The 10,623-nt window shown below is 44.1% G+C and overlaps 1 protein-coding gene across 2 annotated transcripts in view; it reads right to left on the reverse strand.

The window, feature by feature from the left end:
* Positions 1–1,124: 1,124 nt before the first annotated feature.
* Positions 1,125–10,623, reverse strand: part of Prok2 (prokineticin 2) — a 15,695-nt gene continuing 6,196 nt past the window's right edge. Inside the window, exons 3-4 of one of the 2 annotated variants that reach the window (XM_021165116.2) lie at positions 4,505–4,567; positions 1,125–2,565 (exon numbers count right to left, since the gene is read on the reverse strand). In XM_021165116.2, coding sequence (XP_021020775.1) covers positions 2,461–2,565; positions 4,505–4,567 — 168 coding nt within the window. In that variant the 3' untranslated portion in view covers positions 1,125–2,460. The remainder of the gene's footprint in view (positions 2,566–4,504; positions 4,568–10,623) is intronic. The other variant, XM_021165115.2, reaches the window with a different exon arrangement.

The raw sequence follows: 10,623 nt of genomic DNA on the forward strand, positions 1-10,623 counted from the left end.
AAAACTCACACCATGTATTTACCAGAAATAGACCAGCTATTTGTCTTTTTCACCTGGAAATCCCCACCTTGCCTTACCTTGTAGGGTTTCAGGACTAGGATACCCCATCAGGACTAGGATGTCCCAGACATTCTGAAGGGTCATCCTGGGAGCAGAAGATGCAGTTCCCAGGGTATAGACATATCTAGTCACTTAAAAATGTCCCAGACAACCTCTGAGGGCTGGCTGGATAGATGGTCCAGGCTGTTACAAGCATTTTCTGTGCAAACCTGAGTTTGCTCCCCAGGTGACCTTCACAGGTATGCCTTGGCACACGCCTCCTTCCTCACACAGTTTCTCTTACACATAATACTTAAGGAAATATGACGTCTGAGAAATGGGATCATAAGGTTTGTGGGAGTTATTTGAAAGGTGATGGGTTTTGATGGCAATTAAGAACCTCCAGATAGTATGTGATGCCAAACATACTAGAAAATAATGAGCTGAGGGAAAGAGAGCAAACACCAAGGCTCTGGGGCTGCAGGTGGGAATGGCTACCCAACTCTGCCGTATTTTGGTTCTCTTGGCTGGGCACCTGAGACTCTATCTCTTTATGTATGAACCTTAAAATTGGATAGCTATATTTAAGAGCAAGATTGTTTTAAGAGATAGTTGTGGCTTTCAATTCTGGTGAAAATTAAGATTAAAATTACATGTTGCCACTTAGTGACACTTAGAGTCTCTGGAGTGATTGATTGGTAAAAATAACTTCTTCAGCCAGATTTCTTGCCCATTTCTTTCCCATAATTCTCCTTGTTGACGTTTCTTGTTTTCTTCCAGCATAAACAGAGACCACTTCGCCTAGCAGCGATGGTGATTGGTATACCAAGATCCCGTTCAGTTGTACCAGACATCAGTTCCTGTGCAGTCCCTGACTGAGCAAACCACCAGAGCGGACCGCAGGGTCCACGTCAGGGAGCATCGGGTGGGTGGGTAGGCGTGGCAAATGTGTAGTCAGTTAAACTTGAGGGTTCAGATGTTTATTTGTGACACAATATGGGTTGACAACACTTAGTGAGTTGTTCAAGGCCAGACCACATTGGTACCACTGTGCAGTTCGAGCCTAACCCATGCCACGCCACGCATCACACACGCCCCATCGGATCTCGCAGGGCAAGCCTACGGGTCCATGCCAGCTAACAATCGCTTCCCGGTGCCATGCTTTCCTTCACTTGCCAAAGCTTTTTTGTTTCGGCTTTTGCTTTTTTGAATACACATAGTTTATTTATTCGTTTTTGTGCTACCTTGAAATTCACACAAACACAGCTCTCCTGGATGTGTGATGAAAATGCATGTATCGTTAGAGTGAATTCACTAGCTTTGGGGTGTCTGCCGACTTTAGGATGAGGGCTATATAGAAATCCGCTCGTAATAAAAACTGTTGACAGCCGTGACAAAAATAAGGATATAATATCAAAATAAATCAAAGGATATACAGTATGGTCATTATTCTGATACAGAATTTTTTTTTACATAGAAATATTGATACCAGTACAAATGGCAGGATATCAGGAAATCCATTTACAGTAGACCTTTGGGTTACAAATAAAAGTTTAAATTATAACTTAACACCGATTTTTTAAAATGATGACTCCTGTCATGCCAGATGAAAATGAATGGTTCCTCGAGTGGCGTTCTTTAAAATGTCTCCAACAAGAAGACTTAAAAAAAAAAAAAAAAAGAAAAGAAAGCTTCAGATAAAAAAGAAAAAGACATGTAATATTCCAAAACCAAGGAGAAAATGTCTTTTACTTAAACAAATCTAGATAAACGGGCCAGGTTCCTTCAGGGTCCCGTTAATTTTGTCCTCCCACCAGTTAAACAGCAGAACTGAAAGCCAGTGGGCCAGATGGGTGCAGGAAAGTTCCTGGAGCGCTCCCAACGTCTGCCCCAAATGAGCTGCCTGGGGGATCTGGTTCAAACCTGTACAGTGCTAGCTCTCTGAGCCTCCTCAGTGGGTCCACCAACAAGGCGGGGAAGTGTAGAAACCCACAATGCTACAGTAAGGTGAGGATCATCAGAGTCTTTGAAGAGTAAGGGTGTGTCTGTCTGCGCATGGGCGGGGCGGGGCGAGTGGGGCAAAGGGCAAAAGGAAGTTTCTGCAACAGATTGTTCCCTCTTCTCCTATTTGTGAAAACAGTTGTTATTGGCATTCAAAAAATGTCAAGGCAAAACATAAACAGGGAAATGAGAAGCCATGCCAGAAAGTCCTCTGTAAATCTCTCCAAAAATCAAAACTTTCCTTCAAAGAAAGGAAAAAAAAAAGCCACTTCAAAAATCAAAGATAGAAACGTTACTAGGAAAGTCAAGGAAGGGAAAACATTTCTTTCTGGCGTATTCTTTGTTTGACACAATTACAAGTGAGACTCGACGGACATTGTGCAGCGGAGGGTCGCATTTCAAGTTCCTACTTCAGAGTGATTACTTCCGGGCCAAGCAAAGAAACCGGTTGAAAGAAGTCCTTAAACACGCCAAGCCTGGCAGGCAGGGACAGGTGTGGTGCATCCTCCGCCCCCAAAATGGAACCTAAGAGAGAAAAGGGGACCAAGTCAGAAAAAAATTGACCTTTCAACTTACCTGTTGGTTTAGTGTGTAATGTGTATGTCTATGTATGGCATGTGCACTTGAGTGTGCAGGATGATCCCTACACACATGAAGGCAGAAGCCAGAGCAGGCTGTCCATCTTCCTCTATCTCTGGACATATTTTCTCAGAACAGGGTCTGTTACTGAACCATACAATTGCTGTTTCAACTAGGCTGGCAGGCCAGTGATCTCCCGGGGTACACCTGTCTCTGCTCCCCAGTGTTGGGGTCACAGGCATGAGCACCCATGCTTGGCTTTTTATGTGCATATTGGAGATTTGAACTAGGGCCTTTTGTGTTTGCAGAACAAGCTCTTACCCACAGAGCCATCTGTCCAGCACGCATACAAAATAAAAGTTAAAACAAATGAAGCCATTTTGCAGATGATTGGATCCTAAATATGTATTATCAAATGCTCACTAGACAATACACAAGACCGTGTGTGTGTGTGTGTGTGTGTGAGTGTATCCATTCTGCCCCCCATCCCTGCCATCAGTCTGTGAAGATTTCAAATACAGACTCACACCTGTTTTACAGATGAGAGATGGGGGAGCAGAGAGGAGAACACAGCCCAAGTTCACACATCTGGAGGTGAAGGTTTGGCTACAGATGGAAAGGAAATAGTCTTTATGCCTTCTGCATTTTCTCATATTGGTGTTTTGTGTGCATGTGCATGCATGTGTGTGTGGATGTGTGTGTGTGTAGTGCACACACACACAATGTGATGTACAGAGGTGCATTTATGCAGACTCCATGTGGAAGGCTAAGCTGGATGCTGAATGCTCTCTTTCCTCCATCACTTTCCCACTCTTTGAGACCGTGTCTCTTATGAAGCTGAAGCTGGAATGGCTGATTCCCCTAGGCTGGCTGCCCACTGAGCCACAGAGTCCACGTGCTGCCTCCCCAGCGCTGGGATTACAGATGTTCACCACTGCATGTGGCCTTGGTACTGAGAGGTTCTGGAGAACAGAATCCAGAGCTTTATGCTTGTGTCGCAAGTGGCATGTTACTGAATGAGCCATCTCCCCAACCCCTCGCCTTTATTTTTATAGTGATTGCTATCCAAGCCCAATAAGGGAAGGCATGCCTAGACAGGACCACACACATGCATTCCATGCAAGTATGAATCCACAGCCAGTCAGTCAGGAACACGCAAGTCCGAGCATTCACACGCAGCCACCAAAGCTAGATCACTGAGGATGCTCAGAGCGAATTCACGGGAAAGACAAGTTCAGTCTGAAGAACGAGACGGGACCAGAAGCTGACCCAAGGAGAGCAGGCCTGCCTAATGCCCAAAGCCACTTCTCAGTCCCTGTACACACCATTGGTGGAGCTGGACTGAGACATGTTCACTGATATAGCTAACACTAGAAAATACGGATGCTTTCCAATGGCCTAAAACAGAGACAGGAAACCCGCCCCCACCCTGTAGGCACAGGACCTCGAGCTCAGCTAACACCCTGGCCAGGTTGGATGGTTCAGTCCCATAATCACAGCACTCAGAATACCAAAAAGGGAGAATCATGAATTTGAGAGTAGCCTGGACAAGACAAGAGAGAGAGAGAGAGAGATAGCTCCTTGTCAAAAAATTCAAACTTCCCGTTTCCAACTTCAAATCTTATATTAGCTGTCATTCTATGTATTTCTAGTCTGTCCTAGCAAAAGAAGATACCCCACAACAATTACCTAGATGCTTTCAAAATAGAATTCTTTTACACATTACAAAAAAAAAAAAAAAAAAGCAAAAGTCTGTCTTCAGACAGTGGCAAACCATTCTGACCTTACTCTTGGTTTGCTCTAAGAGACCTAATTGTGATGCACACGATAAAAGCCGGGCGCCCTCGGCGCATGCCTTGGCAGGTCCATGCTCTCTCTTTCTTACCTCCTTCTTCCTCTTTCTTCTCTTCGCCCTTCTTCTTTCCTGCCTTCCATTTGCAACATGACTCTGAATGGGTCAGGGAGATGAGTGACATCAATAAAACACAAAGGAAGTCAGAGAAGTAATAGAGGGCAGGGCTGGTGGTGTGGTCAGCGGGCAGAGCAGGGCTCAGCCAGGCTCCTCTGGGGCTTTTCTGATGCATGGCTATTTCCGAAGGACTAAACATGGCATCTACACACAGCCGTGCTGTCTGTAAGGCTAGTAGGGCTAGGGCAGATGGCATGCTCAGAATGGTTCTGCCACTGAGGGAGTCAAGGCTGCTGGGCTTGATGCAGGGTGGGGGAGGCCTACCACCCACAACACATCAGACAGGTGAGCACAGCTGGGCCAGCTTAGACAACGACAACTTGGGCAGTGTGAGATGGGGCCATCTGCTTTGGCTCTGAGATTTTTGCCAGACTCCTCTGAGGCAAGCCTTAAAGTCCAAAATAGAGCAGTGGTTCCCAATTACCAGGGGTGATTCCATTCATAGGGCAATACCCAGCCAATTGTGTTTATCACAGCTGGGATGGGGGAGATGCTTATTTTAGTGAAAAGATGCTAGAAATGTGCTAAAGCCCTAGTTGTCCAGGAGAGCCCTCTCAGTAAACAGTGAGCTGGCTCGAAATGGTCATGGAAATTAATAACCAAGAGCTGGCAGCTATAGTTATGGAACTGTGCCTGTCCCAGGCAAGTGTAAAATAGTCAAATACAGCCTATCCAAGAGTTCTGCCCAGGACACAGGAAGCAGGGTTAAAGCTGACGTGCTGCCCCTGTTCTAGGTACTAATGTCCAGCCCCTCTTCTAGGCACTGAAGGATACAAGGAAGCAGAAAGGAAAGGCCCTTTGCAGGAACACCAAGGCACACCTGACTCTAGGGGCCTCTGGGCCCCTCCTCCAGGTGCTTGCCAACCAAGACCCAATCAGCACTTCTTCCAAGCATCCTTTCCAAGCAGCCTGAAGTCAGCACAGTTCTTTCTTCCTCCCCACCTGGAAGTCCCTAGCTGCAAACACCTGTCCTGCAAACTCTTGACTGCTTCTCCATTCACTTCTAGGTTCAGAAGTGGCACAAAATGAAGCACACGGGTGTCAACGGAGTGATGAAATGTTTACATGGGTGCACATTCTACCCACTAGTCTAAACCTAGTGGCTTGCTTTAGAACCAGTGGGACACCAGTCTCTTATAGCCTACAACTCCAAACAGCAAATTCTAAGCTCATCAAGACCAGAACCTGGCTCGTTCTTACTTGAGAACTTCTAAAGGGAAGATGGCACTTCTAAAAGAAAAGACTGAAGCACAGACCTGTAAAATCCTAGCTACCTGGGGGGAACTGAGGCAGGAAGATAGTGAGTTTAAGGCCAGCTTGGACCACTTAGTGAGACCCTGTCTCAAAATACAAAGAAAACATGTTGCTGAGGAGATAGCTTGGTGGCAGAGTGCTTGCCTAGGCACTGAGGTCCTAGTTTCAATCTCCAATGAAACATGCACACGCACACACACAGGCAGGGGAGGGAAGAAGCAAGCGTGGGAGATGACTCTGTAGTAATGGAAGTGCTTTCTATGCTGACTGCACAATTGCCTGTTGCTGAATTGTCCTCTAGTTTTGCAAGGTGCCACCAACTGGAGAAACTGGGTATAGAGTGAAGGTTGAGGACCCTAGGTCAAGCTGCAAGCTGTTTCTGTCCGTGAGGCACAGTTGACCTGAACCTGCAGCCACAGCTCTGATACTGCACCAGTGATTCTTGATGTCCTCATTAGGAAGAATGAGGAGACCACACTGGATCCATCTTTTACTAAACTGTTAAGCCACGTTATCTTTTAGTCTTACTAAAAATGCTCAGCATTGACAAATACCATCAAAGCCTTTTGAAAAGAACACATGCTTACATCGTATTGGCAGTATTTAGTCATGCGCTGGCTTCAGAAGGAGAACAACTAAGCTCTACATCTTCAAAACCTTTCCTAGTAGGTTACAAATTCTACATAGTGAGTGACTGTTGAAAAATGAAAGAGAAATAGAAAGAGACAGAGAGGAAGAGAGAGTGAAAATGGAAAGAAAAAAGAAAAGGAAGAAAATTATGTTAAAATGTTTATATAAAAGTGGGTGGGGCAGGGAAATGACTGCCAGTTAAGTGTCCGATGTGTAAGCTCAGACCTGACTCTCATCCCAGCATCCACAGGAAAGCCAGGCACACTGCACATCTGTAATCCCAGTGAGCTGGAAACAGCTGGATGACTGGCAAACACCTGTCAGGAGCTCCGGGGTCAGTGGGTCAGGGGTCAGGAGTCCGGGGTCAGGAGCTCTGGGGTCAGACCATGTCTCAAAAAATAAGGTAGAAAGTTAATGACAGCGACATTGATCCCTGGTCTCAACACGTGTGCATGCAAGTGTGCTCGCACTCACGCACACACCTAAATAAACATATATTAAAGACACACACAAAAAGTGGATTGGAGCTGGGTGTATAACTCAGTGGGAGAACTCCAGCGTGGGCAAAGCTCTATGTTTAGTCCCTGGACAAACAAACCAGAAGGTTGAACAAATTTAAAGATGAGATCAGAGAAGACCTCTTTAAAGTGAGAAAGAATAATAAAACAAAAAATGTCGAGTGTTAAATATATTCATCAATTGGAACAGAAAGCCTGGCATCAAAATCCTTCTTTTTCAGTATTCTTGTTTTTTTTTTAAATTATGAAAATCATAATCTAATAAAATCACAATGTAACTACTTATAGAATTAAGATAGCGTGTATTGTAGCAGTGTTTCCTAAAGACGTGACTGTATAAATCACAAAGTGTTAAAGAAATGAATACGGGTTAAAACTATTGTTTGACATAAAGTGCATTTTCTCCAGGTTTTGGGCTTTTGCTTCCTTGATGATTTTGCCTTTGCCGGTGCTCAGGATTGAACTCAGGTCCTTGGCTCCATGAGGTCCATGCTTCTAACCATAAGCCACTGCCCTAGGAACGCTCTCCCTAAGCCAGGTTGGACTTGAACTCCGGATCCACCTGTCCCAGGGTCCCAAGTGATGAGATTACAGCCATGTGCAGTCAGGTCCCTCTGTTTTTACCACTTCCAATGACCAGATAGGAAGTTAAAACTTCTGTACTTTTAAAACGGTAGTCCACAGGTCAATGGATGCTCCTGAGACAGAGCAGGAGGCTGGCCTCAGAACTACCTGCCCCTACTCACGCTCTCACTTCATCTCAAACACTCTTCTGTTCATTCAAAAGACAGATTTGGGGGCAAAACTGAAGAAGGAGAATTTCCCATAAAGGTTCTATAGTTTTACAATTTACTAAGAAACCATTTTTGATCTTGAGTAGAAATAAAAAGCTGTACTATACACCAGGAGATATTTATAAAAACATCCTTCCTTACCTATCTTGAATGTAGCTGAGGACACTCTAGAAGAACTATATTTTTCTAGAATACATTAACTTAATCTTCACTACGATTATCAACTTCAGTTCTTGGCCCTGAAAACAGCTCATCAAATGACCTTTCAATGTTTCCAAAACAGGGGAAAAGAATGTAGCATGTCATAAAACTGAGTTCTAGAAACATATTTCATGTAGAAAACTCAATGGAGGAAGGTGACCATGACACAAAATCTTGTCTTTGAGCGCTTTGTCAGTTTATCAGTTGATTTTTACTATAAACCCATTATTTAAAGATGTATTTGGCCACCCATGAAAACAAACTGCAGGAATATAAGCAGAGATGTGGGAAAGATGGACTCACTTGCTTTCGGGATTGAAATGAACTTGAATCATGGAAACAAAATTAAGTTGCTTTTTAAGTATCAAAAATAGCAAGGGAGTCCCTGCCCTGGCCCCGGCCCTGCCCCGCCCCACCCCATCCCATCCTGCCCACATGAGCACTCAGCTACCCTCTTTCTAACTTAAGCTTTGCCTCGTTGGGGTCTTGTGAGGAAGAAACTTGGTGGAAGATTAGCCTTGAAGATTGTTATATGAACGAGACAATCTGTGCTGTGGATCAATCAAAGCCCAGAACTGACACCTCCCAAGACACACTTTCAAGAGAAGGACACATAATGTCATAAATGATACCCATCCCAACAGATGAACCATTCTCAACAGAAATAAAAGAATAATGAAAAAAACACACTTCAGTGAAATGAACTAAGAAAGGCAGCACAGGGTCAGAAGGAGAACCGAGAACTGACAGGAGTCACAGAGGAACCCGGAGCCTCTGAAGGTCAGGTAGAAACACTAGTTGGTGGCTTCAGTAACAGATTAGATCAAGTCGAAGAAAAAAATGACAGGGCTTAAAGACAGATCGCTTGAATTGTTAGTGTCAGACAGATTAAGAACTCTTAAAAAAATGAAATATTCAAACCAGGCGTGTTGGCACACTCCTTTAATCCCAGCACTCAGGAGCCAGAGGCAGGCGGATTTCTGAGTTTGAGGCCAGCCTGGTCTACAGAGTGAGCTCCAGGACTGCCAGAGCTATAAAGAGAAACCCTGTCTCGAAAAAAAAAAAAAAGAAAGAAAAAGAAAAATATTCAGATTATGAGGGAGAACAACAGGTTGGTGGAGGTGGGGAGCATAGAAAACCTCATCAGTAAAATAACAGAAGAAAACTCACCAAGTCTTAGGAAAGACATGGACATCCAGGTACAAGAAACATTTAGAACCTTAAACACACATAACCACAGAAGTAGGTCATCATGACATAGCATAGCTAAGCTGTTAAAAGTATAGGACAAAAAGAATATTACAATCTGCTAGAAAGAAATGTCAAGTAACATTTGAAGGCAAATATATTAGATTTATGGCAGATTTCTCAGAAGGAACTCTAAATGCCAGGAGGGCACAGAATGATGGATTTTGGGCCCTGAAGGAAAGTAACAGCTAAGATTGCTGTACCCAGCAAGGCTGCCCATCACAGTCAATGGACAAGTGGGTACACCTCTGTGATAAGGTTAAATCAAGGGGTCTCACAGCCACAAAGCCATGTTTACAAAAGATGCTTAAGGGAATCCTATACGCAGAAGAGAAAGAATTTAGTAAATAACATCATTAAGAACATGAATAAATCCCACTAGAAAAAGAAGCTCACCAATGAAAAAGAAATACTACCAATATAGTAAACTATCAAATTTATAAAATAAACAAGGATAAGAAAAATAGATTTTAAAAAAACAATGTAGTGGTGTAGATTTATATGCCAAGTGTTGGAACAGCACCTAATTTTATAACAACAAAATATTACTAGACATATAGATATTTTGGCCCCAGTGTAACAGTGGATGGGTGACTTTTATCAGCGAGAATAACTTTGCATAACTGGAGAAAAGATCCCCAAATTTATGGGGGGGGCACATAGAATATGTCAAATAAGCCAAGGAACTCTAAACAAAACCATACTGGAGAAAAAAAATTAGACACAAGGAAGGAAAACATGTCAGGATGTCAGCACAGGCAGGTTCCCTAGATATGGTTTCAAAAGGCAGAGAAAACAAGATACCTAGAATTACATGCCAAGGCAGCAAGGCAGATGGTCTTCACTCTGCTGACCTACAGGACGAAGCAGCCCGTGATGGTTTGGATAATAATGGGCCCCATAGGCTCCTACATTTGAACACTTAGTCCTGAGTTGCTGGAACTGTTTGGGGAGGATTAGGAGGTGTGGCCCTGTTGGAAAAGGTGTGTCACTAGGAATGGATCTGAGGTTCCCTGGGTGCCCTCTGGCCCCTGCTTGTGGTCCAGGCTGAAAACTCTCAGCTGGTCCTTTTGGCATGCACATGGAAGGACCTGGGAAATGGATCAGACTATAAACCACTTGCCAAGCACACACAAAGACCTGTGTTCAGATCCTTAGCAATTATGTAAAAAAAAAAAGCCAGGCACCAAGTGAGGAAGATGACCTACATCAATGTCTGGCATCCATAGGCACCAAGCAAGGAAGATGACCCACATCAATGTCTGGCATCCATAGGCACCAAGCAAGGAAGATGGCCCACATCAATGTCTGGCATCCATAGGCACCAAGCAAGGAAGATGACCCACATCAATGTCTGGCATCCATAGGCACCAAGCAAGGAAGATGACCC

This window comes from Mus caroli, chromosome 6 (genome assembly GCF_900094665.2).
Source record: "Mus caroli chromosome 6, CAROLI_EIJ_v1.1, whole genome shotgun sequence".
NCBI lineage: Eukaryota > Metazoa > Chordata > Mammalia > Rodentia > Muridae > Mus > Mus caroli.